Source organism: Daphnia carinata, chromosome 10 (genome assembly GCF_022539665.2).
Source record: "Daphnia carinata strain CSIRO-1 chromosome 10, CSIRO_AGI_Dcar_HiC_V3, whole genome shotgun sequence".
Classification (NCBI taxonomy): domain Eukaryota; kingdom Metazoa; phylum Arthropoda; class Branchiopoda; order Diplostraca; family Daphniidae; genus Daphnia; species Daphnia carinata.
Genome location: NC_081340.1, coordinates 2,155,426 through 2,179,663, shown reverse-complemented (window position 1 = coordinate 2,179,663; position 24,238 = coordinate 2,155,426). Strand labels below are relative to the sequence as shown.

The following is a 24,238-nucleotide window of genomic DNA, read 5'->3' as shown; positions in this document are numbered from 1 at the left end:
GACGCTCAAGCGATGAAAGCAAAAAATAAAAGTAATAATTATAACAGGTGTAAACATTAAAAATTATTTATTATATTTATTCCACAATTTTAACAACAAATGATTTCTATGAACGTGCCACGAGAAAAGCAGACTAAAACTCTTGCAGACTAAAATTGTGTGACTTAAGAACAATGTTTTGAATGAGAAATGACGGACAACAAATCTGTTTCAGACGAACGAAAGCGTAGATTAGCTCTTGCTCTTACAATTTTGGAATCCTCCGAATCAAACGATTCCACCGACGATGAAATTTTGCAGATGCTTATCAAAGAAAGGGTGTTTCGCCCAAAACACAAGAAACGACAAAGTATAATGGAGTCGTACACCGAAGAAGACGTACTTTTAGTTAAGTTATCCATTTTTGTTTGCATTTTATTTTCATTGCAAATCTTGCCTTAGTTTCGAAGTGAATTTCGCATGAAACGAGAAACCTGTTCCAAAATTATTAACGACTTTGAGAAATCACTCTTTTATCCCAAAAATGATTCACATGGTGGAACTCCAAAGTCTTCTGCAGAAAATCATGTCTTATCATTTCTAAAGTATGATATATAGTTATATTTGGCACTGATGTACAAATTCTATGAATATTTAATTTTATAGGTTTGCTGGAAACAAGACATGTATAAGTGATGTTGCTAGTCAATTTTGCATTGGAGAATCAACTTTTCATCGGCAGTGTGGGCGTGTAATGAATCATCTTAATGACATTGCTCCTAGCATTATTAGATTTCCTAAAGATCATGAAGAAAAGACAGCAATAGCACATCCTTTTGAACAAGTAATTTGTATTTTTCCTGTGATTGTTTTTGTAAACATGTAACCTATAACATTGTTCATCTGTTCAGATATCCGGTTTTCCTGGTGTATTGGGTTGTATCGGAAGCACCTACATTCCTATTCGAGCACCAGCGAATAAAAATAAATCTAGCTATGTGAATCACCAGCAACAAATTTCGATAACGTTACAAGGCATCTGCGATGCAAACGGAATGTTTTTGGATGTATTCACTGGCCCACCAAGTAAAATTCATGATGCACGTGTATATAGGATTTCCTTTGTCTACCAAAGACTGCCTGAACTTTGTTCGGGTGATCTTCATCTGATTGGTGATGAAACCTACCCGTTATCTGATCATATGATGGTACCTTACCGGGAGCCAAACGACCAAACAAGCATAAACTATAATAACGCTTTGCAACTATCTCGGGAACCGATAGAGAAATCTTTCCGCCTTTTAAAGCAACGTTTCAAACAACTGAGTCGTCTTGATTTTCATCAAGTTGACACAACCACCAAATTTATGATCTCTTGTTGCGTCTTGCATAACCTTTGTATCCTCGATAATGATTTTTTATTAGAAGAAGTCGATGCCCAGACTTGCCAGTTCGATGGCAACACAACACATCATTTCCTTGATAATCTATGTTACGAAGCGTCTGAGCCTTTTGAATTAACTTTGGAGGAGTTGCAAAGCAAACAAATGGGTGAAATAAAACGAAATCGGATTTCCGCAGAGTTATGGGTTAAGTATGGACAAAGCTGATCTATAATAAGTACTAAAAAATGAACCATTTTGCGCTGCTTCTCTACGACGTTTTGATGTAGCAAAGGAAACCGGAGCACACCCACAACCAAAAGCACATCGAAAAACGTGTGGGAGCTTAGTGCTTGCTTCTATAAAAATAGATATTTTAGTGCAACTGATTTCTCCTATGGTCGTATGTAGTAGTTCTCTGCACTTTGCCTTATCAAAACCTTGAATGAAATAAATGTCTATTGAAATACAGATTTTCTTCACTAAACAGCGATGACACTTGGATAATAGATTACTACTTGTTATTGAGGTAAAATTAGAATTATTAAACTGATACGCCAATCTTGTTTTTCGGAGTTTTGCCACTTTGTTTCAGGAAACGTTTTTTTAGCGTAGCCTACATGCATATGAGGCGTAAACAAATAGCAAACAAATGTGTTCTTGTAACTGCCTTTTCTCTGTAGTGCTAATAAATATAAAGGAAGTGAGTGGCACAGAACATTGACAGTGGAAGAAGCCAACAGTATCATCCATGTGTTGAATGACATTCAAATTCAACAGCAAAAATTAATTTTTTAATTTTTTAGTTTCCACTTTTCTAGGAAAACTATTTGCGATGTTGAATATACAACTATCCGACAACGTCGATTTGCGTACCAGCTGATTGTTTGTTCGCATGGATTGATTGTTTAGTTGATTGATAGTGAATAATTTCTGGAAATATAATCACCGTTTCATCGTTGTATTTTTGTAGCTGTTAATCCAATGGCCGAAATTTTATTTATTTAAGCCAAATTATCGGTAACATGAAATGTGAAGAAAAATGCGTAGAAGGGAACAACAACGAGGGAACATCTGTTCGTTTTGAAAATCCGAGGAAACAATAAGTGTTACTAGTTGTCATGCACAATCCAGAATAAGGTATGTAAGGCATAATGATTACAGCAAATGCAATGTTGTTATTAACAGACCTAATGAGACTTAAGTGTCATATTTTTAGTACCTTCTAAACAACTTCGAAACTTGTCTATAATTAGCCACTTTTTTCTAGAGAATAAAATGAAAAAGTGTTGTATCTCCTCCTGTCCTAAGCCCACAAATTTGGTTTGTTTTGACATTCCAAAAGATGTCCAGAGAAGAAAGGAGTGGATGGTCAACATCAACGGAGATAAAAATGATCTTTCTCTAACAAATAATGGTGCTGCTGCAGTCTGTTCGCTTCATTTTAAACAGAGTGATTACACATACTTTTTGCATGCTGATCAAACTACCAAAAGAAAAATCTTTGAAGATGCTGTTCCATCTGTTTTTCCATGGACACATGACTGGCATAGCAATTATACTGCAGAAATGGAAATTGGACAGCTGAATGAAAGATCATCACATTCATCTGATTCTCAAACTTCCATTCCAAATATGGAGCTCCCAGAGGGGGAGGCAGTTCAGCTGGGGAATGTTGAATCACTTGGCATTGCTGTGGTTGAAAATGCATGTCCTGATTCTTCTGCCAATGGTTCAAATAGGTGAGTAGTATGAGAAAGGTTAGCAGAGTAGCAGAGAAAGATTTATTGTATTCCCAATATAACATGAATATTGATAACAGATTGAGTACAGAAAATATGAAAAACTTGTTAATGAACTCCGTACAGTCAAAATCTACTGATCAAGGGATACAACTTTCAACATCCACGTCTAATTCGACTTCTCGTGTTGAGACCTCCGAAGACGAAGACATCAAATATTTTAACATACTGTCCCAGATCCGTTACAGTTGTACAAGCTGTGAATTCAAGAGCAAAGACATTATCTCTCTAAAGGAACATAGGATGAAACATCATCCCGAAGTTCAGTCGGAATCCGCAAACGTAAACCGAATAGATAGGAATTGCCATGTAAACAGAAACTCCGTTTCTCCCATTCGGCAATGTCATACCGAAGAAAATAACAAATCCTCAACTCAGGACGAAAACAAAAAAAAGCGCAATTCTTCCTGCACGAAAGGTCCGCAAGATTCAAACGATAATCCTCTTCGCCAACGAAATCACATAAAGAAAGCTGATTTCGAAACTGAGACACCGATTGTAAACCATACACAAACAAGGAGCAACAATGTGAATTCATCGTCAGCCTTATTTTCCGAGAACGATAGTACGCAGCCTTCAAAAAGGCTCGTAAAAAAGTGGTACCCTTGTACACAGTGTTCATTCCGAACGCCGAATGCAAGAAAATTGAAAGGGCACATGAAAGAACATCATCCCGTAACAACTAATACTTCAAACGGACAATCATCGAGGCTAAAAGTTCCAAAAGAAAATGAAATTTTGACGTCTTTTAGGGCATTCCCTGGCGTTAGCCAGTCCGATTTGGAAAAGCGCCGAATTAAAGGCCAATACTATTATTTGTGCCCTGCTACAAATTGTCGCTTCCGAGCGAAGGATTCAAGTCATATTTTCCATCATTGTCAAACAAGCCATGATCTCACAATCGACCAAAATTACCCTTCTTTAAATTCTTCTTTAAAAACTGCCATCTCACCATCATTGGCCAGCAGTGACCAAGAACCACACAAAACGAGTAAAACATCTGATGAAACCGGACCTAGCCGATACTCCTGTGAGTCGTGTAACTATTCTGCCAACAAAATATTTCGTCTAAAAAACCATAGACGTAGGCATACGGAAGATTCTGTGTATCGCTGTAGTATATGCTCTTACTCTGTCCCAATGAAACGCCAACTCACCTTTCACATAACCAATCATCATTTAGACGGCTTTTCTTGTAACCTTTGCAATTACAAAGCAAAAACCTTGACTGAAAAGAATAACCACTATGCAAGTGTCCACGAGCCCGCCACTGCCTCGAAAACTTCATTCCATTCTTCAGAGCCGCTGTCTAATTCGGATTGTGATTTGGAGCACATCTGCACGCAGTGTTCCTTCAAAACTACTTCTCGGGATCGATTTCAAATGCATGAGGTATTCTGCTATTTATCTTGCGTGTATACTTATAAAAAAAAATTTTGCACAGAAAACGCATGTCCCTACTTCTGTGGGTTCAACCACGGATGAATTGGAGATTGAGGGCACTCCAAGGAAAACAACCAGAAAGGTTTGATTAAGTTTTTCCTATATAATGAAAGTCATCGAAAATTCTTTCATTTATATTCGAAGACGAAAAGGAAACGTGAAGATTCCAGCAGCAGCATTCAGACTGCCAAACTTATCGAACGCCTCGTGTACCAATGCCCTCATTGTAGTTTTTGGGCTCGAGCTGTGTCCAGTTTCCACCAACACTTAATGGCGCACGAAAAATCGCCGACATTCAAATGTTCCCATTGCGATTTCAGCGCCCGTTATCGTATTGCCATAACCCAACACATTAAGAAAAGCCCAAAGGAAACTCACAGTTCAGCTTGCTGGACTATGACCAAACCCGTACCAGAAAACCATTACCCCGAATATCTCAAAACATCCCTTATTCCTGAATTGGAATATTCAGGAACACGAGAGTTCACTTCTTTAGCTTCTGATGAAGGATTGAAAAGAGCTTCTTCGGATTCTAGTGACAGTACCTGGAAGCTTTCTGGTGAATCTTCCCTAGAAAACAATACGGACGATGAATCGAAGGACTGGGTTCCCTCTTCCAGTTTGTCATCAGCTCAAATGAAGGACGACACATCGTCCCCCCTCAGTTTTGAAATCACTTCAGATTCATCATTGGAATATGACCGAAAACCTTCGCCATCCAGTTCCATGTCGTCGGATTCGAATTCGGAACACAAGAACCAATCCTCTACGCAAAATTCACCTTCAACTGATAAATCGTCCTCATCGCTCACGAGTAATAGTTTTAAAGTTGTTTTTTCATTCTTTTTCCCCCGTCCTGTTCCTAATCAATTTTACTGCTTACGACATTATAGGCGAAATAGTCCTCTGGAACTCGAGCAGAACGAGACGTCAGCGCCGTAAAAGATTGCGAATTCATTCAGACGAGGAAACTGAACAGCAAAGTTCTTTGAAACCTGACGCTGTGTCTGCGAACAATGGTAAGAGCAGTAACTCAAAGAAATAGGATAATTAAATCGCTCATTATTTACGCACTTTTACGAGAGATACAGGAAACGACAAAAGAAAACTAAACATGCCTGACGTACAACAAGAGACCAACGTACAGCCGCAAATCTTAGCCATTTTTCCGCAGCGACTTTTTCCTAACTTGGATGATGCTTTAGCAGAACGTCAGGCGAAGGAACTAATGGTTAAGGAAGCACAAGACAGAATCAACGAAATGCGGGCAGAACAGCTTAAGATGGTAGAAGCGGATAGTGCCAGTGAGTCAGAATTATTGAAACTAAAAGAGAGCAAAAAGGTTGCCGAGCAACGGTTAATGAAACTCAGTGGTCAAAAGATTGAAGCTGAACTCGAACTTCGAACCCAACAGTGTCAAGAGCTCAAATTTAACCTCGCAATGTACGAGCCGGGACAAGAATTGGAATTCAACAAGAGTGCCTTAGTACAAAGTCAAAAACTTGTCGTTGAATCAGAAGCTAAACTTACCGACATTACAAGAGCCATCACTGATCTACGAAACGAAATTGAAATTCTTGATTGCCAAATCAAGGAGAGCGAAGATTCACATGCAGGAGCTGCCCAGCTCCTTGAAATCTTTGAAAGTGAAATGTCTGAAAAGGAAGCCGAATTGGTTCGTTTGCAAGAAGACTCGGCCAAATCCGTTTCCAATATGAGGCAATTGGTGGCCGAGGAACGAAAGCTGATAGGGACTCGTACTGCAATGTGTAAAGAAGAAATGAAAAGGTTATACTTGAAAGGCTTATCGAAAATCCGCGAAAAAGAGCGGGATTTGCTCAATGCCTTAGACGGTTACATTACGGATAAAAGTGTTTCTTCCAAATTGGGCGAAACTGATTAATTAACTGAAGCGATCGTCTATTGAAAAGCCATCTTCGATGAAGAAATGATTCACTGATTTCAAAGAAAAATGATTATATTTATATAGCGATAAGCTATGCAAAGATTGTCTAACATAAACATCATTGTTGTTTTTCTTGTCCTTTCACGTTTAATCGATTCGTTGTGCTTCTGGATACCGTATGTGACAAAGATACAACATTCGTCTTTTTTGTCTTCGTCCTCAGATGTGTTTGTATCTGCGACCAAACTTCAATCTATAGATTTTTATTTTCACCAGATGGAATAAATTGACCAAATAAACGAATAAAAATAAAAACCACCAACGAACGAAAAATAAAAAGACCAAATTCTGCGCTTTCTTCTAGGATTTAACGTTATGACCATTGACCGTCTTTTCTTTTTAAAAAGTGGTTGGTATTTCGCTGAATCTGATAAAAGGTTGCTCCTATTGCCCTTCAAAATTGGAGGGGCAATAGATCTTACCCTGATAAAAATAACAATATGTTAGTGATGGAGCTTGCCCTTGGGATCTTGCTCTCTTGTTTCTTTTTATAGTGTTTTTTCAGAGGGTTTTTGTTTCGTTGTGGATCATATTTTAGGAAACAAAAAAACTGGCATCGTCTTTCAGCTTCGCGCCGTAGGGTTTGTTTTGGCAGTTGATCCCACGAGAAACTTCCAGCTACTGTGTGGGTGTTAGACAGTGGGAACGTCTATGAACCGTAAGTTTCCTACTGTGAATTCCAGTTGTTTTTTTTGTCGCCCAAGAGTTTTTACTTTGCAATTGTTTAATAATTCAAGCATGTAAGATGTTTTAGAAGTGTTTTAGTTTTATGATAAAAATTGACAAGAGAAATAGTTTGACTACTTAAAATCGAAACATTGTCTTGGCAGAATAGTTTTTATGCAACGTGAAAAGTTTGGTCGATTTTTATTTTCTAGCATCGGTAAACCCGTTAAAACATGTGGCCTCATTTTCTTGTCAGTCTGGTAGTTTAAGTTCTTGAAGTAACCATCTAGCTGTTAGTTTTTGCATCTCCTCCTCTGGTAAGCAACCTATAAAATAGTTAACCTTGTTACCAGTTTTTGAAAAACTTGATAACAAAAACTAATCTTGATATAAATAATTGTTCTCAGATGTATTAGAATTGGACAAAAAAATAGCTTTGTCAAGAAGCCTCGCATTGATTGACATTCTAAAATATGTCGGAGGTTGCCCCACTTCAGCTGCAAAAAAGTCGTGAAAAAGTAAGGAATCTCATAGCAGCAAGGAATCGAGGGAAGAGAATGAGGAATTTAAATATGACATATACCAAAAGCCGTAAACGAAAGGTGTTATAAACTGATCTATTTTTTCTAGTTCCTTTGTCATCAGTTGAGCAATTTTTCTGTAGAGGACTGTCAACAACAATTCCAGATGCAGTTCAGCTATAAATCTGTCCCTGGAAGAGGGGCGATCATTCCCCATTGTTGAAAGGACTGTGTACCAGTGTCCCTACTGCTCTTTTTGGCATCAGGCGCTGGATGGCTTTCATGGCCATTTAACTAAGAGTCACCAGCAAGGGGATCATATGTACCAATGCACGTACTGCCACTTAACCGCGGATTCTCGCCGCGATATTTGGAATCATATACATCGCATTGCGGAAACCGATAGCGTCCACAGAAGAGCTACATGTCTTGTGCGCTCTGAAAATCTTATTGAACGCTATGCTGTTTATCTCAAAACAGTGCAGGTGCCAGCATCTGCCAAATGTGGTCAACTACCCCAAAACTCTATGAGTGTCAATGACTCTTTCCCTCACGAACAAAGCAAAAATATTGAACCGACTCGTGACGCTGAAAATTCTCCATCATTTCAAACCGACGAAGACCTCCTCACATTTGACAAATGTCCCATCTCAATCTTCGCAAACGTTACTATACCTTTAGTTGACTGTATGCGATATAACTCGTCATCTGGACTTCAGCATGACAAAGGTAATAATAGATTCAAAGTTTATTCGTTGTGCTGCCAAATAGTATTTCTAATTATCCTTTTCGTTTGGTTTCAGTTCAGTTCACAGCAGACAAAGATTCTATTGGACCTATTGCTAAGAAACGGCGAACCGATGAAAATCTGAAAAATGACTTACGAATCTCGAACAAATCTGAAATTAATAGCACCTCAGATACTCTTTCAGGAATCCGCCGTATCTCAAAACAAGCGGATAGCGAATCAGAGAAAGATACGTCCCAATCTAACGACCATGTCCTAAACATTTCTACGACATGTCCCCGACAATCTAACGAAAATGAGTTCCAAACCAATGGCTCCTGTAGCAGCAGCGAATGCGATGTGATCAATGACGATTCAGATTTAGACACACGTGCACCGTCATCCTCTTCATCTTCGGAATATTCAGACTGGACAAACGAAACAGAAGTGAACTTGGAACCACCACGGTTTACCAGAGCAAGCATATCTAAACCTAGACTTAGCAGGAACTCAGACAAGAAACCCGTTCGAGCGTGTGGTGTGTTGTTTTCTCTCACTCCACGCAGACTACCTTATTATCCTCAAATAGGCGATGAAGTCGTGTATTTTAGACAAGGTCTGTGTTTGCTCGTTGTTAAGAAATGTGAAAATTTTTATATATATATACTTTTCTCCTTCAGGTCATGAACTCTATTTGGACATCGTCAAACAAAAGAAACTTTATAAATATAATCCTCGTTCTCTTCCTTGGTACAACCAGAGCGTAAGTGAACAAGAATTCGTTAAAATTATTGGTATTAAGTACGAGATCAAACCTCCGATGGTGTATTGTTTGAAGGTAATTATCGCTCTCTAAACTGGTTAGTTTTCATTGAAAAACAAACAAAACGGAGGTGTTATTAATTTTCTTTATTGGCAGCTCGGTTGCATGGATCCAGCTACAAGAGCGTTAACAGGGAAGTCCTTCATCGTAAAATATCAAGATATTGAAGCTGTGTTGGATTTCTTTGTGCTGCAACAGGATTATGATGCGGCTATCCAGCGTAAATGGCAACCGGGCGACTGCTTTAGAAGTGTCGTAAGTACTGTCCGTGGTGTCCATGTGTGGTGGGAAGGATTAATCGAGGAACACGAACCTCTAAGTAACCAATATCCCGATTCGCCGTTCCTTTGTTACCGCATCAGGTCCGTTCGTAACGTAATGAAATGGAAACCAATTAGATATAACTCTCTTAATTCTTTCAGATGGAAAAACAATAAACTTGACCGCGCCAGTCCATGGGACTTGGAAAAAATCGATCCAAATAGAAGACCTACCAACCATGATGCAGAGATTGGAACTCTCCCGCACGAAATATCCAACTTATTGTACATACCGTTGGCGGAAGAATGGCCTCCAATAGGTAGCAGAGATGCAGAGTGTGACCGAATTGCTGCGGGTTTCAACAAGGTCATGGATATGTACGTGGCGAAACATTTTTTGGTGCCAGTGAATCTCGAACTGTACCCTACCTATGCCTCCCGTTGTCAAGTACCCGATGGATCTGTCTACAATCAAAGCAAGACTAGAAAGCCGTTTCTATCGACGAGTGTCTGCGGTTCAGTATGATGTGCGTCGTATATACATCAACGCATTTAAATTCAATCTACCGACGTCAGACATTGTTCGAAATTCCTCAGTCGTTTCGGACTTGTGTCTTGAGATAATCCGAAACAGGGATTCTAATGACGTCAAAGCCCTATACCAACAGGTTTTGGAAAAATACAGAATCCGAGATGAAAAAGAAGAAAAAGCTGCAGGACAAATCAGAAACGCCGAAAAGGGTAAAGCGATGGATCTTCAAAGACCAAAAGTAATACAAAACCGCGTTGTAGATAAAGGAATTATATTCATTATCATTCTAATTTCTACAGAAAAATAAACCTGCTACTTTAGCCACGACTGCTGCTCCCTGCTGGAAGCAGCAGTGTACGGATGTATTGGAAATCATGGAGCAGTCCAAAGATGCAGAATTATTCAGCGAGCTATCTAGAGTTCAAGATGAACCAGATTATCTTCAGGTGATGGACTACCCTATGGATTTGGAGACGGTGCACGAAGAACTTAGGCTTAACAACTACGCAACGCCAATGGAGTTCGCAAGAGATGTCCGTGTTATATTCAAAAATTCCAAAAACTATTTTACCAATAAAAGATCGCGCAGTTGGTGCATGACCCATCGATTGTCAGCCGTGTTTGAAAAACACATTTGCAAAATTCTTGCTTCTGTTAAGCAGCCGGACGAGTCATCAGGTACGTTTTAAATTCACCTGATGAATATTTAAATATAACAATGCTACTTTTCTTCGGTAGACCGATCCGTCAGCTCAAGTTCGAAAGACAACTCGAAAAAGGATAAATCATTGACATCTTCAGCTTCAACCAATGAATCTGTTCAAGAAGTTGGAAATACTAGAGAAAGCAACCTAATTGTTTCTCAGCACACCAATGAAGAACGGGTAATTTAAAATGCTCTTCACTATACGAGAAGTGCGACTGATAAAAATTAAAATCACATCGTTTCACGTTAGGTTATCGTCGAGGCGAGCTCCTCTACTCAGCTGGAAGATGCAACTGAACAAATCCCCGTCTGCAATACATCGGTCATTGACGGCGCAAATGACGTCACTGAACTCGAAAAAGAAATTCCCGTCACGAATTTTGAAACAGGTAATCTCGTAGAAAGGAAGACACCATTGATGAGTCAGAAAGAACAGCTGGATATCGATATTGAAAATGGATACCGTAATCTGGAGACGATCAAAGTTGATATACAAAAAGATACCCTACAGTTGTCGCAACAACAGGAACAAATCAATGCATACTATGCCACTTTGTTGGAACACGATGAAGAGAGAGACGGGTCGGATGCCAAAACCCCCAAAGTATCCAAGTTGACGTCATTGTCAGCGCTTAGAGAAAAGATCAACGGCCAATTGACGAATTGTACGAAGCAAAAGTTAACTCAAGAACTTGCATGGAGAGAGCATCAAGCAACTGCGTTAAAACTCGAACTTCAATTGAATTTGCTGGACCCGTGTGAAAATGCCCTAGAATTCAGAACAGTTGAAAAAATGCTGGCTGAGAAAAGAAATCACGAAACTCAGTCGGAAGGTGAATTAAATTTAATCAAAGGGGAAATCTTGGCCTTAGAAGAGGAGCAAAGAGATGTGGATCGCCAAATAACGGGTTTGAAAGCCATGCATGATAAATTGACTGAAATGGAAGCTATGAAGACAGCGATACAACTTCAAATACTCAACAAAAAATCAAGGGAAAATGATCTGATAGAAGACCTCAGTAAACGCATAAATGCATGGAAGACGCTTGAAATGAAGTTAATTCAGATCCTTTATGAAGAAGCCGTTGGTGACATAGAGAAGATTGCGAAAGAAAAGTTCAATAAGTTGACCGAGCTTGTAGAAGGTTCTCCCAAACGATAGATCTTAAATGGACTCTTTGTCGCGTAGTCCAAGTGTATTTCTAATCCACGTCAGCCAGTCTTCCATTTTCAGCCGGTAACAGTTTTTGCTCTGACTAATTGATAATTATCAATTCAGAATTCACTTTTGTTCGTTTTCTGAAGGTATTTGCTTGCCTTTATCTACTTCTTGCAAAAAAAGTATCGTTTAATTAACGGGACTAACACATACGTTTCTCTTCTGTTTGAAAAGGTATGTAACCAAAATGATTTGAAAAATGAAATCCATGTATTGATACGCAACTAATATGCATGAAGTTTTAAAAAATTGTAGAAATTTTGCGTATCTCTTGCACTACTAACAGATACAGAATATAGACAGAATAGGAAGAGAACATGCTATCAACTACTTGGTTATTATTGTACCTGTCCCTGCAGGGAAAGTTTCAAGAGGTTTTTCTTTCCTAACTTGTTAGAGATCAAGGTCGAAAATCATCTCGTTGTTAGAGGATTCACTATTCGCACGTCGGCGATTAATTTTCACGCGGTTCTTCTTCTTGTTCTTTTTAGCCACAGTATTAGAAACATGCTGTTGCACCATACCCGGATCAGAATCCTCGACTTCAATGCCACTGTCGGATAAAGTGGCGGCTTCCATTGCGTTGCTAATCTCAGCATCGTTATCGCATGGAATTGCGTGATCCGACTCTGTACTAGAGCTCATTGGAGGATGGTCAGCACTGTTGCTGTGCTTTTTCGCTTTCTTGTGAGCCTTGCGTTGATTTTTCTTGCGCTGGCCAAGAATACTGGAAGTTGATCTAAAAACATTAATTTTACAGGTATTTACACATACAAGGCTCATTTCCTAGTAATTGGAGAGATAGACTGATGATACCACATACCTGAAGAGTTGCTTGTGAACTACATTGCTGAACCTGACGGTTTTCTTCACTTTCTGACTCTCACTCTCCTCTCCATCCTCATCAAGTTCCTCCTCTTCACACCAATCATCAAGGGCTGAATTTGATTCACCATTGTTGGAGGAACCACTGGATTATTGAATTGAAAACAGAATGAGTCTTCTAATCTAATACATTTTCCCCCTAACAATATAATCATTAGTACCTGTAATTTTCAGCACACGACTCAGACAGGCTTCTTAGCCTGTTGTTTCCATACTTTAAAATACTTTTATATGAGAAGTAAGATGGTACAAGCTTAAAAAGAAAGTAAAAATTAGTACTTTTAAACGAATTCATAACCAGGTAGCAAAATTACCTCTTCATCAGTAGAATCAGAGATGCTTCGGACTTTTAATTTTGTTCTCTTTTTGCTGACACTGGTTTGCTGAATGGAACTTTTGTCTTCACAGCTGTCAAGACTATCTTCTGAGCTGTGTAATGGGTCTTTGTGATGGTCCTGTCCAGAATCTGAGATAAGCTGGGAGGTCGTTTGGATTATTTCGCCACTACCAAATTTGGGATGAGGGATGCCATTTTTAATCAATGTGCTCATTGGGTTTATAGAAAGATCTGAAAAAAGGCAATGACAAAGAAACATGAAAACGTGGGCCTGTGTTTTAGAAATTCAAGTACAAAGATGGAAAATTAAATGGTGGCCTGAGTTAATTGGAATAGTAACCAGGAAAGAACTAAACTTCTTCATTATCGCGAGTTTGATATGTAAATGGCGCCCGTTATTTCTGACGTGTCGCCTTTAGGCCGGTCAATACGACGCAAATTTTTTTAAATTAGTGATATCTTATAAAGAACGAACTATGTTTTTTTCTATTCAATTAAATCCCATGTCTTGTTAAAGTATAAAATCGCTAACAAATGACAGTTTAACTATAGCTAAAAACTTAATATTTCGAATTAAAGTGAGAGTGCTCTCTTACCAGTTCACAAAGGTTTCCCAGGCGTTGGTTGATAGTATGATAGAGGTTGTCGGCAAAAACAGCTCGGTAAGTGCGTGAGAAGTTACCAGGGGGATCTCTACCCAATGGGATTGATGAGGAATAATTGTTGGATAGCAAAATATACGTTGAAAAACGTTACGTTTTACAGTGGTCATTTGCAATATCAGTTAATCACACAAAAAAATTATGGAAATAGAATAACTTAAGATTTCTAAATTAATTAACAATTTAGCTGGTTAACCAAATATCTAAAAGATGGCTCTGGCTCAAAAGCGTGTAGTCGTCTGTCTCAACTCTAAAGCATGAGCGGAAAATTGAAGAACAAATCGTTTATAATTTAAAAACTTTATTTGTATGTTTCATTGCTGTTATGTCGATTGCGAAGTGTACGTTATTGTAGCAAGGCAGGTAACTTAAATCCATAAAAACAACTAATTGCTACATGCCATAACCTGTTACGAGCAAAACAAAATACTTGACTTCGCTAAAACTATGCTGAATTCGTCGTATAGTTAATGTGATAAAGAAAACATAATTGATGAAACGGTCTTTACTTGATTGTGTCTTTCCTATCCGAGATCGCCAAGCCCCGGCTTTAACATACTATAATGGAGAGTCTTGCACCACATTATTGTATGGGGATTTATCGGACACACTCCTACAGGTTTCTCGAGTGCTTGATCCTATTTGCGGTGAAAATTGTGTTGTTGCCTTTGCCATTAGAAAACTTCACCACTTAGTTGCTCCTTTAATATTAGGGTAATGTTGCATTTTGTTTAAGTGTACAGTATGACTAGTTCAATTTACACTTGTGCTTATTTCCAGGGCTTTAAAAACAAAATCCTCTTTTTTGTATCTGGATCCTGATTTTCCAGCCATACGACAAAATGAAATAATAAAAAGAAGCAATGCTTCAGTAATTATTACAGATTACAAAAATGATATGTCAGGATGGCAGTTTTCTAGGAAAATAATGTTGATTGGTTTGCATGAGCTACAAATTTTCCAAAAATGCCCCTCTGTTAAAGGAGTTGATTTTCCTTTACCTGATGAGTGGAATATTGCTTATGTGATCCATACATCAGGCAGTACAGGTGCACCAAAAACAGTACGTGTACCACACTCCTGCATACTCCCAAATATCCTTGATCTTAGGTAATTTGATTGTGTAATCACTAGATAATAATCATAGTAATACTACAAAAATCCTTCTTTTTCCTTTGTAGGGAAAATTTTAATATCCAACAGAACGATGTTATATTTATGGCTTCGCCGTTTACATTTGACCCAAGCATCGTTGACCTGTTTCTAGCCCTTTCCACTGGAGCTAAACTCATACAAGTGGAACCATCCATTAAAGCGATGCCATTAAAGCTTGCCGAAATAATCCGCGATGAAGGCGTAACTTTCATCCAAGCTACTCCATCCTTTTTCCAGCAGTTTGGACACCTATCCAAAACACATTTGCTTTATCCGTCCACTCCTTTGCGAACCGTCGTACTGGGTGGAGAACCATTTCCCACACCCATGGCACTGGAAAAATTTCGTGCATCTGGCAATTGTACAGCCTTCTATAACATATATGGCATAACGGAAGCGTCTTGTTGGGCTACGTTATCCAAGATTGAGCCAAATGACCTCCCAGCTGACTTGGGCCATCCTCTTAGTGAAACTGATCTGCGTATCATAAATGAAAATGAAGAAGAGATAACAGCAGAAAATGGAGGTGAAGGATTCTTGATGCTGGGAGGCCGTAGAGTTTGCCTTATAGACGAAGAGACTCCCCATTCTATTATGAAGCCCATGTTTAGGGCAACAGGTGACCGTGTCGAATTTCTTAACGGAAAATTGTACTATAGAGGCCGGACGGATGAAACGGTCAAACGGATGGGGAAGCGGTTAAACCTTCATTCTGTCGAACTATTAGCTTTAGCGTCCGGTTTCGTACAGCAATGCTGCGCTTTCCTTGACTCCAACCAACTGCTTATTCTAGTTTGTACTGGAATTTTTGCTGTTGACCATCTATCACATTACTTTCAAGAAAACGCACTGGCCATAGAGCAGCCAGATGAAATCCGCATTTTAGATACTTTCCCAGTATCGAAGCATGGAAAAATTGACCGCAAGAAGCTTCTTCAACTTGTTCAAAATCTACTTGTTCCAGAAAAAACTCTAGACTGGGAAACCTGTCTTGCAAAGGAATGGATGTTTGTGACAGGAAAAACTGCAATCGATGAATCTAATTTCATCTTGAGTGGAGGAAATTCATTGTCTGCTATCAGACTGTCCAATAAAGTTCAAGAACATGTGGCGCGACCACTTCCGTTACTCATCGATATTTTACTGAATAAAAGTTGGAAACACGTAGTTGCTCATATACGGGAAGAGATACGTAGAAACACAGACGTGGAATCACTGCCTGATCGACCTATCATCAGAATTTTTCATCGAGGTAAACAAGCGGCCCAATTTCCTAACCACATAGACCACACGTCGGAAAAAGCCTCGTTCGAGCTCAAACAGATTTGGAAATTTAGCTTAAAGAAATGTATTGATGCATCCCCGCTTGTTGTTCAAAGGTAAATATGCTACTGTCTACTACTAAACGCCGACCATTTCAATATAACAGAAACATCGTTCAAAATAGGAAAGAGATAGATGCTGTATTTGTTGGGTCGCATTCGCACCGTTTCTCTGCTGTAAGACTGGATGATGGACAGGAGATTTGGACAACAACGTTACCTGAGCGGATCGAATCTTCAGCAACCTGCGATATGGATGGGTCGAACATATTTGTAGGTTGCTACGACGGCCACCTTTACTGTCTCGACTCCCAAACTGGGCGTGTTTCTTGGCGTTTTAAGACAGGAGATGCGATCAAGTCTAGTCCAGTTTGCACCGGTTTCAGCGTAATCTTTGGTTCACATGACCGAATACTTTATTGTCTTTCTGTTGCTCAGGGAGAATTAATTTGGAAGAAAACTATCTCCTCGGGTAGTCTTTTTGCCTCTCCGGCTTGGGACGGAAATAATCGCATTCTCGCTGCTTCATTGGATGGCACCTGTTCCGTCCTTAGCGTCGCTACCGGTCAGCTGTTGTGGTCGATAAAGCTAGCTACACCCGTCTTTTCAACTCCTGCCTGGTGCTTTAAGCAAGAGCGCTGCCTGTTCGCTAGTGTTGATGGATATATGAATTGCTGTACAGCAGATACAGGCGAAATAGTATGGCGTTTCCAAGCGGCTGGGCCCATCTTTTCGACTCCGACCATCACGGAGCAGCGAATCATTTTCGGTTCACATGATAGTTTTCTTTATTGTCTACATGAAGAAAGTGGATTACAACTCTGGCGCGTTGGATTCACCAGTTCTATCTACTCTTCGCCTTTTGCAGCATCTGTAATTATCTGCAGTGATACGAATGGCTACCTTAAGGTCCTGGAGTTTTCTACTGGTTGTCTGCTTGCTCAATCTCGGTTGGACGGTCAAGTGTTTTCTTCCCCAATTATGGTTGACCAGTTGGTGATAGTAGGTTGCCGAGACGACAATCTTTATTGTTTTAAATTAGGTAATAATCTTTTGTAAATTTACTCACCTCTTAAGCCCCAAGATTTATTCAATAATGCAAAAGTTAAACGCTCACACAATATCCAACTGTACTATGCATCATAAAGCAAGATAAACATTTCCGATCATGTATAGATCAAACCGGGTGTTTCGACGACAGTGTTACACTCCTGCTGCACCGCTTGGTATCGCTCTGTACGGATTAATGCCGGGTGGTGATGGGTTATCTGACATTTGAGGTGGCGGAGGTAATACTGCTGCCGAGGGAAGAGGCGGGGTAGGGGCAACGCCTTGAAGAGCGGATTGAGGCAAAGAACAGCTCACTGTAATAGGAGGCATGCCCGGGAGTGAAATCGGTGTTGTTAAAGGTGGTAGGCTAGGCATGCCTGGTATATTGGGCGGTGCTGGGGCAGGCATAGTCACGCCCGTATATATAGGTGCAGGAAGTTCAGCTGAATTTGTCGAAGCATTAGTTTGAACGATGAAATCTTCATTCGTAGTAGGTGGTGGACCAAAAATAGCCTAAACAAGAAAATTGTTCACAAGTCGTTAACAAAATCTCGTCTAAAAATAAAAATGAATCAAATTACCTGAAGCGTCGTAGCAGACGAAGTCGGTAGAGTTGGAATCGTCGGAGTAGCTCCAAGTTCTAATGGATTTGGATTCGATGGCATACTAACACCTTCCGCGCTAGTTTGCTCTGCTAGCAGTGGTATCTTCTCCGTTAGTCTTACGTCATTACTTGACCGCAGAGGAATACGATGTAGGTAACCATAACCAATCCCACAACCAAGGCTATAAAAGAGTTAAAATTTCTGTTACTTGGAAATTTGCCCTTTGCAAAGCAAACTGGCTGGTACATTTACCTTCCCTCTCCTCCCCACTGTGAATTTGGTGTGATTGTCACTTCACGACAAGAGTCACTTTCTGTATTGTAGACATATAGCTTCAATTGCCTTCCTTCATGAGCTTCAACAAGAGTAAAAAGGTCTTCACTTTCGTGCAAAACAGAATCTGCACCAATGATGTAGTCAGAATGTGCCTGCAGGCAAGCTAGTTGAGCTGGGGAGTTGGGTTGCACATCCTGTACAAACATAAACTTATTATAATGAATTGATCAATAAGATTTTAGGGCATTCACCAAAATGTGCCAAACATTTTCATTGGCACCCTCAAAAGAACAAAATCGGATGGAGACCCCCAATAGGCCTGAGCCACCCCACATTTGACTGGGGATGATTCCAACCTGTCGAACAGTCTGAGATTTTGAACTATAGACTGTCAATTTTACTTCACGCTCAACATTCAATTTGAGAAGGTCTTTCAGCGTCTCATTATCTTGATCCTTTAAGGAAAAATATTTAGCAGTCTTTTGTAATACTTCAAAGAATTCTAGTATATACCAGGCGGGTGCTTCCAATAGCGACTATGAAATCAAAGAATGATTCCAGCCCGGCTCGCTGTCCCGGCGACCCATCCTGTACCTACAAATTGACACATCATCGGTTACCTCGTCTTCTTTTAGAATTCTGTTTGAATGTGGTTACCCTCAGAACGTGATATCCTTCAGTACCTCCACCGGGAATCTGTAAACTTTGAGAGCCACCCATCGCATGCACACACTACGCAAAGTTATTTGTAATTTTATTGTCGTTTTTGTCTTGTTACGAACAGAATACTTCAACTTGGACTTGAAGGGGACGTGACGTGTTGACGTGTGTTTAGCCGCAGGCTACAGCGAAGAGTGCGTTCACAGACGAATATCTGTGCGCGCGCAATATTGGTCTGCTAACAAAAACTCGAGAAGTGGAAAGACGAAGAAAGGAAAGGAGGTGTCGAGCTCTGTCAACGAGTTGAATGTCTTTTTCGTCTCGTCACGTATCCTCCGCATTAGTTTACCGCCCCCTTTGACCCTGTCTTAAACGTTTTTTGGGAAATCTGATCATTGATACACCTAATTTCGCACGAAAAGATGCGTTTCAAGTGAGTTCGCAAGGGGTGGGTGGTATCAGATTGCGATATTCGCCAAATCACTGCCCGTTTTTGATTTATCTTCCTTACATTAATTTGGAATTGTGCAAATTTTAAAATGAAGAAAGTTTCGAACATATCGCTGCAATTTTTGTCAAGTCAATATTCAGGCAGAGGACCATGCAATATAACCCAGGTATGATTATCGGATTTAGGTAGGCAATTGGAATCTGTGAATCAAAACTTTGTTTTGTAGGTCCATGCTGAAGTCTTGTCACGGTATCCTGGCCTAGTGTCCCAGATTGCTCCAGTAATGAAAATCCTTCAGACATGTATCCACAATGGACCCCCACACCCTGAAGACCTTACCAAGTTGCTTGATGTGAGACCCTTTTATATGCATATTCCAATGCATTTCTAACCTTTAATTTTCTATTTATCTGGAAGAAATTCCATGGACAGTTGAAACCGTCTGTCACTCTGGAAGCAGCTCTAAATGAAAGGACTGAGAACCAGCAAAATGATCAACTGGCTATTGTTTTTAACAAAGAAGGCGGAATGGACTTGTTGATCACTCTAATACTATCTTATGTGCCCTATGATTCCCTTTCTAAAGCAAAGTTTGGGTAATTTGTTTTGGCAAAGCGAGTTTTATTATTTCTATATTTAATTTGAAAAAAAAATTATCTTCTGCTAACAGAATGGAAATCATACACAGAACGAGGAGAAATGCGGACGCCATGCGAATTCAGAAGATGTGTCTTGTGATTTTACGACAGTTATCCATCCTCGATCCTGACTGCAGTCTTGCTCTGTCTACCTGTGACCCCCTTTTAGCACATTGCTTCCGCCTGCTTAAGTCCACTACGTTAACAGAGACGGCCTGCGATCTCATTGAACACCTTCTATTATCTAGGAATGACCTTGTCCAGCTAGATGGTTTCAGTAAGATCTTTTCGGAGTAAAAAATAATAATTATAATTACGTTAAAATTTCCGTTTCCAAATCTAGAGAGATTAAGTGACGTATTGCAACAACTGGACGATGAGACGTTGTCTCAAACATACCGTGTTCTTTCATTGGCAGTCTCGGATGTCGACGAGTGTGAGAACAGGGCCTCCCGTAATACTATTAAACTTTTGTCTTTTTGTCATCAATTGGTAATTATTTATTTCGTTTTTCCTCGATAGTTTTGGCTCAGCGTCGGCAAAAGCTTAACACACGTATCAATGAGATGACCATATCCAGCTTGAATCGAGATTATGTCGTTGCCATACCTGGCCTTTTAGGAAAAGTCCTGAATTACGCTTGTAGTCTGCCTTGTAAGAACAAAAATGTCATCATATTGGCAGGATTTGTTGGTATAAATTATACTCTTTTTAGTTGTTCCACGTTATCCCCTGCCCAGTACCGAAAATGAACAGTGGATGGCTTGGATTGATGAAAATTTGTCGCATAATAGCCACAGTTTTGATACTGTTGGCGGGTTCCTTCAAGGTGGAGTAATTTTCAGCATAGCCCTTCACGAATAACTTTTATAAAACATTATTTTATTCGTTTAGCTGTGCTTGAAGACGTGTTCCGTGATGAGCTCGAGATGAGCTCCCAAGTCAACATGGACACGGAGAGCTACGTTGCAGACGCTTTGGAGCTCCCATCACAATTGACGCGCCGGGTCGACGCCCTTTACCTACTGAGCTTGTTGCTAACGGGTAGCCAGCGAGGCAAAGTTCAAGAAATTTTGGCTAAATTAGGCATCGGGCCACTCTTATCAGCGTTGTTTGAACAATTCTTGTGGAAGTAAGCAAAATAAAAATTTCTTTTTTTTTTTTACCCTTAAAGTTGTCTAGTTAACCTGTTTACAATGTTCCATTAGGCCATCCACGACGAGGCATACCACTGATCACGCTAATCAGTGCAATTGTAGCCCAGTAAGCTATAGCTTTAAAGTTAAACGTAACTGTTTTTAAATGATCAACACCGTTACTATTGCAATTATCAGGAAATGATCTTGAAGATCCAGCTGCTTCGTTTAGTGCACAACTTCTGCTCCCATAGCACTTACAAACATGTCCTACTTTCCTATAGTGAAATGGATGAGCTAAAACAGCTATACACCGAATTCGAAAGTTCCACTGGGCCGAATAGTGTTAGCAGCAGCTCTTCGTCGTCAGCTTCTACCTCTTCCGGCGTAGGCGTTACTGCAACTCTAGCCAGCTTACCTTATTGCACAGGAGGCTCCGGTCTGCTTTCCAAGATAATTCGCGTCTTGAAAAATGTGCCCACTTCATCGATTTTTCGGTTCGCTCATGTTTTACTTGACTATAGTTACCAATTGTTCCTACGTTTTTATTTTGGATAGGTTCTGGCTGTGTCGTGCGGTCGAGAGCTGGTTACGTAGCAGTAGCCAATACGGAGTAGCAGATCAGCTTTTTGTAATCACACGAGGTTTGTTGCAGCACATTGTCCACGTATTGCTGGAGAGCGAATCAGCTGTTGAACCGTCTGTGGTTGTGGGTGGAGTCGCAGGCATCGCCCGCAATAACAACGGATCTCTCGTCTCGGGACCACCGCGTGAAGTGGCTCAGAGTAGCTTTGACCTTCTAGGGGAAATGATCCGATTTAACATGGAAGCTTGCCGACAACTAGATATCTTGCTACCAAACGAAGCTAAAGTAAGAACTCCTCACCGTCTCAAAAACTCGGAAAAATTGAGGCTTTAAAACATGATAGTATTAAAAATATTTCGTTCTATCATTTGAAGGTTTCAAAATATCTGGAAGTCGTTCACGGCAATCTGATTGATTCAAACATGTTCCTTCGCTCCGTCTTTCTAACGATGGACCACTGCATGGAAGGCGGCAGTGGTGGTCGGTTCCAACAAGCGGCCGTTTTCTTCCCGACTTCCAAATTCTTTTCGTGGTTCCTGCACCTACGCCGACGTGTCTGTTATTTGGCTTTGCTCGTCTCATCCATCTCGGTCGATACTCTGACACTAGAGAACGTCAGCTGTCTCAATACGGCTCTCATCATCTTGATGCTGGCCGCCCGCCAGGGTACCTTGGCCAATTGTCTAAAAATGCTGGCCACAGCAACCATCGAGCAACTCAGACTCGGTAAATTACAAAAATATTGCCAACTTCTGTTGATTCCCTTATTCGGTTCATTCCTTTGTTTATTTAAAATTCTTGTATTATTAAAAAAAAATTTTATTTGTTTATCCAGGGCCTGCAGGAACAGAAGATAGATTAGGAGCCAACAAGAAGCGGTGTTTAGAGCCACGTCACATATTATCGAGCTTGTTTCAGTTGCTGCGCTTTTGGCGAGTTCACTACCAACCGGGTGACCAGTCGTGTATTTCCCTTGAAAAAGGTTCGGGTATTGCGTTTGAAGAATGGATCCGCACTATCGACTTGCTGACGAGCGTCGATACTACGTCCCCGTACTCTTTGCTTCATTATTTGCCCGAAGATCAGTCCCGCATCGTTCAAACTTGGGATATTGAAATGGAATGTAATTAAATAATGCTTTCCTTTGACAATAATAACATTGGCAGCGGCCACCTGATTCTGTCGTGACTTTTCTCATACCTTGTTTGTGTGTGCGTATAGCCAATCTAGCGTGTTATGTACATCAGTTGTGAATAGCTTTTCCCTTCGTCTGTTTCCCCTTGGCCTACGCGTATTCTCTCATCTTTTGGTCCATTTTCTTGTTCGTTTTTTTTCTTTCTTGACGCAGCAAACAATTTTTTTTTGCCACTAGATTACCTCCCTTCGCGTTGAGTCTCTCGTGTACGACAGTTATTATTATCATTATTTTTTGTAATTTCACTGTTTTCTTAGAACCCTGCTCGCTCGCGCACTTTCACAACACTTCTTTAAGCTGTGTACATATTTTCATCTCAGGTTTCTCCCTTTCTTGTTCTGTTTTTCCTCTTTCTTTCTCTCTTTGTCTTTCATCTTAACCATCTATATTTGATTGTTTGTTACCTTTCTAACACGATACATTATGGAAATTAATAAAATCTTTGTCCGGGTGTAAGTTGGAATTTCCAGATAGCGATTAGTCCAGGACTCCAGGTTTTACAATGAGTGTTTCGATAGTTTCATAGGTCGTGGAAAAGGTCTACCGCCGAAAACGTCGGGAACCTTATGTAGATGGGGCCTTAAACCTGCATGGCGCAACTAGCAGTTTCGCCAACTGTATCACACGCGAAACTAACGCGCCAGTATGCAAACAGCACTTGCATTCCCACACACCAAATGTTTGACACAGTGCTAGCGCGCCAGTAGGCTACAGCTCTAGCGCGAAAAGTCGGGCTTATTTTTTCGGGCAGCTCGACTAAAATAATCCCGACTTTAGTCGGACTTAAAATGTTTTCCTGGAAAATCTGACACTCGTCGGAATTGGTTTAATATCCCAGGATATACTCAACATTGAATGCTGATTCCGGTAAAATTGCTATTTTTTTCATTAAGTTAATCGTTTTTGAAATATACCGAATATTGGACGCAATGCTAGCGCGCCAGTACGCTACAGCGCTAGCGCGATGCAGCAGAAATATTCGGTGAATGTATATAGAGAATTAACTACAAATCTGACCGCTAGGTGGCGATAGCAGTAAAACAAAAAGGCCGAAAGTTCCTCGATTCGGTGTCTTGCTATGACAATCCGTTTTACCCCCCAAAAAAAAAAAATTTCGGCTTTTTTTCTGTTTCACTGCTATCGCCATCTACTGGTCGGTAGATGTTGACAGCAAGCGAAACAAATGCCAGCAAAAAGCAAACAAATGTCAAAGGTGAGACATGCTGGAAAAGCTTGATACGAATGTGTAGGCGT

General features: G+C 40.2%; 7 protein-coding genes across 15 annotated transcripts; 5 read left to right on the top strand and 2 right to left on the bottom strand.

Annotated features, from left to right (window-relative positions):
• The first annotated feature begins 169 nt into the window (after positions 1 to 169).
• On the top strand, positions 170 to 1,782 carry LOC130703237 (putative nuclease HARBI1). Its single transcript, XM_057524782.2, has 4 exons — positions 170 to 378; positions 442 to 584; positions 646 to 823; positions 891 to 1,782. Exons 1-4 carry the CDS (start codon positions 190 to 192, stop codon positions 1,587 to 1,589), a joined length of 1,209 nt encoding a protein of 402 aa, XP_057380765.1. The 5' UTR covers positions 170 to 189; the 3' UTR covers positions 1,590 to 1,782.
• A 471-nt stretch (positions 1,783 to 2,253) lies between these two features.
• On the top strand, positions 2,254 to 6,720 carry LOC130703026 (uncharacterized). Of its 6 annotated transcripts, XM_057524675.2 has the most exons (8): positions 2,255 to 2,501; positions 2,707 to 2,814; positions 2,915 to 3,103; positions 3,184 to 4,555; positions 4,608 to 4,688; positions 4,751 to 5,420; positions 5,500 to 5,625; positions 5,692 to 6,720. In XM_057524675.2, the coding sequence occupies exons 3-8, from the start codon at positions 2,931 to 2,933 to the stop codon at positions 6,507 to 6,509; spliced, it is 3,240 nt and encodes a 1,079-aa protein (XP_057380658.1). In that variant the 5' UTR covers positions 2,255 to 2,501; positions 2,707 to 2,814; positions 2,915 to 2,930; the 3' UTR covers positions 6,510 to 6,720. The 6 variants fall into 6 exon arrangements, with proteins under 6 accessions (XP_057380646.1, XP_057380634.1, XP_057380658.1 ...); XM_057524663.2 differs by having other exon boundaries at positions 2,254 to 2,501; positions 2,632 to 3,103; positions 5,698 to 6,720; XM_057524651.2 differs by having other exon boundaries at positions 2,254 to 2,501; positions 2,632 to 3,103.
• A 3,140-nt stretch (positions 6,721 to 9,860) lies between these two features.
• On the top strand, positions 9,861 to 12,342 carry LOC130703142 (PH-interacting protein-like). Of its 2 annotated transcripts, XR_009004560.1 has the most exons (5): positions 9,861 to 10,339; positions 10,401 to 10,779; positions 10,840 to 10,985; positions 11,058 to 12,044; positions 12,113 to 12,342. XR_009004560.1 is itself a non-coding variant. In XM_057524751.1 (4 exons), the coding sequence occupies exons 1-4, from the start codon at positions 10,001 to 10,003 to the stop codon at positions 11,967 to 11,969; spliced, it is 1,776 nt and encodes a 591-aa protein (XP_057380734.1). In that variant the 5' UTR covers positions 9,861 to 10,000; the 3' UTR covers positions 11,970 to 12,342. The 2 variants fall into 2 exon arrangements, 1 of the variants encoding a protein (XP_057380734.1); XM_057524751.1 differs by having other exon boundaries at positions 11,058 to 12,342.
• On the bottom strand, positions 12,218 to 13,969 carry LOC130703325 (protein kintoun-like). 2 transcript variants are annotated; one of them, XM_057524805.1, is made up of 5 exons: positions 13,845 to 13,969; positions 13,226 to 13,479; positions 13,073 to 13,164; positions 12,850 to 12,996; positions 12,218 to 12,765 (listed from the first exon to the last, which is right to left on the bottom strand). In XM_057524805.1, the coding sequence occupies exons 2-5, from the start codon at positions 13,460 to 13,462 to the stop codon at positions 12,420 to 12,422; spliced, it is 822 nt and encodes a 273-aa protein (XP_057380788.1). In that variant the 5' UTR covers positions 13,463 to 13,479; positions 13,845 to 13,969; the 3' UTR covers positions 12,218 to 12,419. The 2 variants fall into 2 exon arrangements, with proteins under 2 accessions (XP_057380788.1, XP_057380787.1); XM_057524804.2 differs by lacking the exon at positions 13,845 to 13,969 and adding an exon at positions 13,589 to 13,613.
• Positions 13,970 to 14,163: 194 nt separating this feature from the next.
• On the top strand, positions 14,164 to 17,508 carry LOC130703068 (beta-alanine-activating enzyme-like). 2 transcript variants are annotated; one of them, XM_057524696.2, is made up of 5 exons: positions 14,164 to 14,273; positions 14,444 to 14,624; positions 14,691 to 15,020; positions 15,092 to 16,444; positions 16,513 to 17,508. In XM_057524696.2, exons 3-5 carry the CDS (start codon positions 14,809 to 14,811, stop codon positions 17,444 to 17,446), a joined length of 2,499 nt encoding a protein of 832 aa, XP_057380679.1. In that variant the 5' UTR covers positions 14,164 to 14,273; positions 14,444 to 14,624; positions 14,691 to 14,808; the 3' UTR covers positions 17,447 to 17,508. The 2 variants fall into 2 exon arrangements, with proteins under 2 accessions (XP_057380679.1, XP_057380673.1); XM_057524690.2 differs by lacking the exon at positions 14,164 to 14,273 and having other exon boundaries at positions 14,291 to 14,624.
• LOC130703277 (Golgi reassembly-stacking protein 2-like) lies at positions 17,462 to 19,164 on the bottom strand. Its single transcript, XM_057524786.2, has 6 exons — positions 18,976 to 19,164; positions 18,832 to 18,912; positions 18,570 to 18,773; positions 18,295 to 18,512; positions 18,019 to 18,223; positions 17,462 to 17,950 (listed from the first exon to the last, which is right to left on the bottom strand). The coding sequence occupies exons 1-6, from the start codon at positions 19,036 to 19,038 to the stop codon at positions 17,591 to 17,593; spliced, it is 1,131 nt and encodes a 376-aa protein (XP_057380769.1). The 5' UTR covers positions 19,039 to 19,164; the 3' UTR covers positions 17,462 to 17,590.
• Positions 19,165 to 19,257: 93 nt separating this feature from the next.
• LOC130703080 (short transient receptor potential channel 4-associated protein-like) lies at positions 19,258 to 23,440 on the top strand. Its single transcript, XM_057524700.2, has 13 exons — positions 19,258 to 19,595; positions 19,656 to 19,781; positions 19,847 to 20,025; positions 20,100 to 20,344; positions 20,411 to 20,521; positions 20,590 to 20,721; positions 20,783 to 20,896; positions 20,962 to 21,199; positions 21,276 to 21,330; positions 21,402 to 21,700; positions 21,762 to 22,074; positions 22,164 to 22,515; positions 22,625 to 23,440. The coding sequence occupies exons 1-13, from the start codon at positions 19,518 to 19,520 to the stop codon at positions 22,918 to 22,920; spliced, it is 2,538 nt and encodes an 845-aa protein (XP_057380683.1). The 5' UTR covers positions 19,258 to 19,517; the 3' UTR covers positions 22,921 to 23,440.
• The last annotated feature ends 798 nt before the right edge of the window (positions 23,441 to 24,238 follow it).